The 4,096-nt window shown below is 36.0% G+C and overlaps 1 protein-coding gene across 1 annotated transcript; it reads left to right on the plus strand.

Annotated features, from left to right (window-relative positions):
- Positions 1-1,992: 1,992 nt before the first annotated feature.
- On the plus strand, positions 1,993-3,684 carry LOC108959151 (heavy metal-associated isoprenylated plant protein 47). Its single transcript, XM_018872466.2, has 4 exons — positions 1,993-2,286; positions 2,820-2,862; positions 2,965-3,082; positions 3,305-3,684. The coding sequence occupies exons 2-4, from the start codon at positions 2,854-2,856 to the stop codon at positions 3,571-3,573; spliced, it is 396 nt and encodes a 131-aa protein (XP_018728011.1). The 5' UTR covers positions 1,993-2,286; positions 2,820-2,853; the 3' UTR covers positions 3,574-3,684.
- The last annotated feature ends 412 nt before the right edge of the window (positions 3,685-4,096 follow it).

The raw sequence follows: 4,096 nt of genomic DNA on the forward strand, positions 1-4,096 counted from the left end.
GCCCCCGATAGGTTCAACCGCCACAGATATTATCCAAGTCCAAGCCTCGCTTGATCTCATTGATAACTCCCGCGTATGTACATGTGGACCACACACTCACAAATGATAGGATTGGGATCCTATCCATTTGATCGGCATTTTCCAATTTTTCTTGAGAGAAATTTCATCATCTTTTAAAGATGAAAATGATATCATTTCAATATATATGAGATCATATAGAGTTTGAATTTAGATATTTATTGAAAGTTTATTCTTCGAGAAAGTAATTGACTCCTTCAATTTGCATATATTGGATATTTCGGATGTGGTGTTGGGAAATTTCAATAGAGTATTAGAAAGGACATTCCTTTCAAGCATTGGCGTTATGTGTGTGGTGCACAGAGACTAGAGTCACCTATATCTTTCTATATCTCGTATAAAGCTTTCCCTCCACATTATCTGCTACCTTAATGTGCTATATAAAGACAAGGGCTGCGCTGCGTGTGGGCATTATTTAACCTACTAGCTCCACAAAATTCGATAACTTTCAGATAATATATACATTTAGTTTGAAAATTTTACCTGAAAATATCAGCCACTCGCATCTCGGAAGAGGCAACAGTTGGAATCCTCTGGATGCCTCGAGCCACCATTTTTTTAAATTTATTTTCCTTTCCCTTTTGATGAATGCTAAAATTTGCCCCAAACATGAAATGCATGCCATGCAGGCGAAACGAAAAGTCGCTCATGCCACATCTATTTGTCGCTAAATGTTTTTTTGTTCATGAGCAACAAGGTTAGTATACGGGAAAATTGTCCAAAAATTCCTAAATTTATTGCACTTTTACCAATTCAATTTTAAATATTTTAATTGTGCCAATTGAGTACTAATTCTTATAATGTTTTGCCAATTCAGTTTTAAATATTCTTGTCAATTTTGACCTAAAATTGCTGACATGGACACCGCTCGTCTTATGTGGCATGGTCGTAGTTGATATGAACAATTTTAATAATATTTTCATATTTTTTTAATTTATTTTTCTTTTCTTTTTTATTTATTTTTCCTTTCTTTCTTCCTCCTTTAGCTAGTGGTCAAGCCTCCCTACTCTCTGCTCTCGGTTAGAAACTTGAAAGTCACAGGTCTTGGTCTTGGGAATTTGTTCTATTCATCTTGTTAATGTCTTGCTTAGAACACGTATTACATGACTACAAGCACCTTTGAGAGTGAGAGAGATAGAGAGAGGGCGGGGGGCTTGGAAAAATGAGAATGACCTTTGATTGATCGCATTGATAACACACGTATATACATGTGGACCGCAAACTCCCACACGATAGGATTGGAATCCTATCAAGTCAGTGAACAATCAACACTTTTCAATTTATCACGAAAAAGATATCATCTTTCGAGGATGAAAAGGATACAGTCTCAATACACATCTAAATATATACGAGATCATGTAGAGTTCGATTTTAAATATTCTCTAAGAAAGTAACTAGCTCTTTCAATTCACATTCAATGGATATTTCTCATTGTGTTGTTGGTATTTTTCAATAGAGTAAAATAGAAAGTACAAAGGACCCTTTTCAAGAATTGGTGTTGTATGCATGGTACGTAGGGTTGCCTATATATTTCCATATCTTACATAAAATTTTTGCCTTCACTTTATCGACTACCTTTGTGAGGCAATGGTTTCACAAATCTTACATTATATCATAATAGAATGTTTTGAATTCTAATTTTTCTAGGTTTCTATCTGCTTTTTTAGAATAGTTGATCGTGATTGTAAGTTCTCTATATTGTCATGAAGAAAAATGAGTCAGCTTTTTGACAACTTGAAGACTCCATTTTCTACTCTAAGCTGTTGCTTGTCTTCTATGTGGAAAATTAGCGAAAGCTGCCAACTTGCTGTGAAAGTACGTGAGGGACCCAACTTGACTTTTCTTAGTATAAATACGTGGTTTACCCTACCCAACTTGCTGGAGTGTTGTGGGGTAGTGCGCGGTGTTGTGAGAGGCGGGAGCAGAGAGTGGTGTAGAGTGTGGAGATAAAGTAGAGAGTTCATTGTGTGAGTGTGGGTGTGTAATTGAGTCTTCTAGTAATAATAAAAGAGAGTATTTATTTTTAGTCCGAATATCCACTTGAGTCCAACAAGCGATATTAGGGCTGTTAGCTCAACACTTCAGGTGCGCTGGGTGTCGAGTATTAATTTGCCCCCTAGCCCCACGAAAATCGATGGTTCTCAGATAATATAGACATTAGTTTGAAGAATCCTCCTGAAATTAGCAGTTACTTGCATCCCAGAGGAGGTACGGCTCGAATCTGAGGCAACCTTTTTTTTTTTTTTTTTAATTCATCTTTCTCTTCCTTTTGACGGGTGCGAAATTTTGTCCCCAGCATGGAATGCATACCATGTGGGCGAAACAATAAATCGGTCATGCCACATCTATTGCATCTCCAGATGTTTCTTTGATAATTGAGCAGCTAGGGTTTGTAGCCTTGCCCTATTTTGTGCAGTTTATATTCTATGATAGGGAAATAATTCCAAAATTATCTTAAAACTCAGGTTGTGTCGAAATTTCCCAACATAAATTTCCTGAAAAAAAAAAAGTCCAACATGTTTTTTTCCACCTTTTTTAACTTTTTATTTTAAATTTGTTGGGAAATTTCCCTTTTTCCACATAAGATAGTCCAGTCGAGACTTGATATGAATGAACTATCTTCAGAGAAATGGCTATAGATATGGAAGACACTGTCCAAATCGGCTTCGATTCAAATATCATTCCCTAGCTCAAATCAGTCCATCTCCCATATTCTAAAAATTTGGAATAATTATCTGCAGGTCCATTGATGAACATTATCAGCAAACCAAGACTATGGCTAAGGTACGTAACATTGAATAACAATATCATAGTTATTTTTACGAGAAAATACTATCTTATCGTATATTTGTATGTATATATACACAAATATAATTATTATTCCAGAGAAAGGTGGTGGTCAAGGTGTCCATGAACGGTAGGAATCAGAAGTTCTCACTCTTCCCAAATTTTAGAAGGCAAGATAATCGCGTGAAGGCTCTTCAAATTGCAATGGCCATTCCTGGTAATATAAGCAGTTTATTCTTCAGGTTGTCTGCAAGAAAGATTTAAAAAAAAAAAATTTGAAATTTTTTTTTAGTTCTAATACTTTTTAAAGAGTTGTTGTACCAATTCATCAGATAGAAATTAATCAGACTATGATAGTAAATCAAAACATGTTCCCTGTGGTTTTCTAGTAGAAAGGGTTAACTGGTCTGCGATATCTCTGCTCGACCGATGCGTGTAGGGTTCCAATCATTGAGTTTAAAAGGAACGGACCGAGACACGATTGAAGTAACAGGGGATGGAGTCGACGCGTTCGAGCTCACCAGTAAGCTTCGCAAGAGCTTGGGTTATGCGATTTTGGAGACGGTGAACGAAGTCAAAGAGGAGGAGAAACAAGAAGAAAAGAAGCCCAAGATAGATGAGGTGCCGGTTGTCTCGTATCCGTGGGATCCATCGTATTCATCGTATGTTGTAACGGAATCCCAACCGGCTTGTTGCACCGTCATGTAATGCTGTCTTTCTCTACATCATGTGATATTTTGGCCAACCGGCTTGTCGCACTGTCATGTAATGCTCTCTCTCTACACCATGTGATATTTTGGAAAGGTTTCCTGATTATCATTTTCTTTTTGCCTTGGGTTTAAGCCTCTGCAAAATGGTAATGGTGTTTTAGATTGTTCGATGAAATTTATAATAATTGATTTACAAATTGAAAGTGAAAATTACTCTATGCATGTGGGTCAAATTTGGGAAAATTATCTAAAAAGTTCTAACCCATTGTCCGGTGGCTAGTTCAGTTCTAAGTCTTTTGATTTTGTCAATTCAATCCTAAATCTTTCAATTACTAGTTTAATCAAAAACCTTTTAACAATTAGCCAAATTATTCCTAAACCTTTTAACGAATTACCATTTTAAGTTTTCCGGCTAATTTTGATCGAATATAAGTGTCGTGACGATTTAGTCAATGATGGCTATTTTATATGGTGTAGTTGGTCTTTGACGTAAATAATTTTTAATTTTTTTAAAAAATTGA

This window comes from Eucalyptus grandis, chromosome 1, assembly GCF_016545825.1.
Source record: "Eucalyptus grandis isolate ANBG69807.140 chromosome 1, ASM1654582v1, whole genome shotgun sequence".
Taxonomy (NCBI): Eukaryota; Viridiplantae; Streptophyta; class Magnoliopsida; order Myrtales; family Myrtaceae; genus Eucalyptus; species Eucalyptus grandis.

Excerpts from the sequence above, each read along its gene's own strand:
- LOC108959151 (XM_018872466.2), top strand. Across the intron at positions 3,083-3,304 it reads AATTGCAATGGCCATTCCTG|GGTTCCAATCATTGAGTTTA; the intron begins GTAATATAAGCA and ends CGATGCGTGTAG.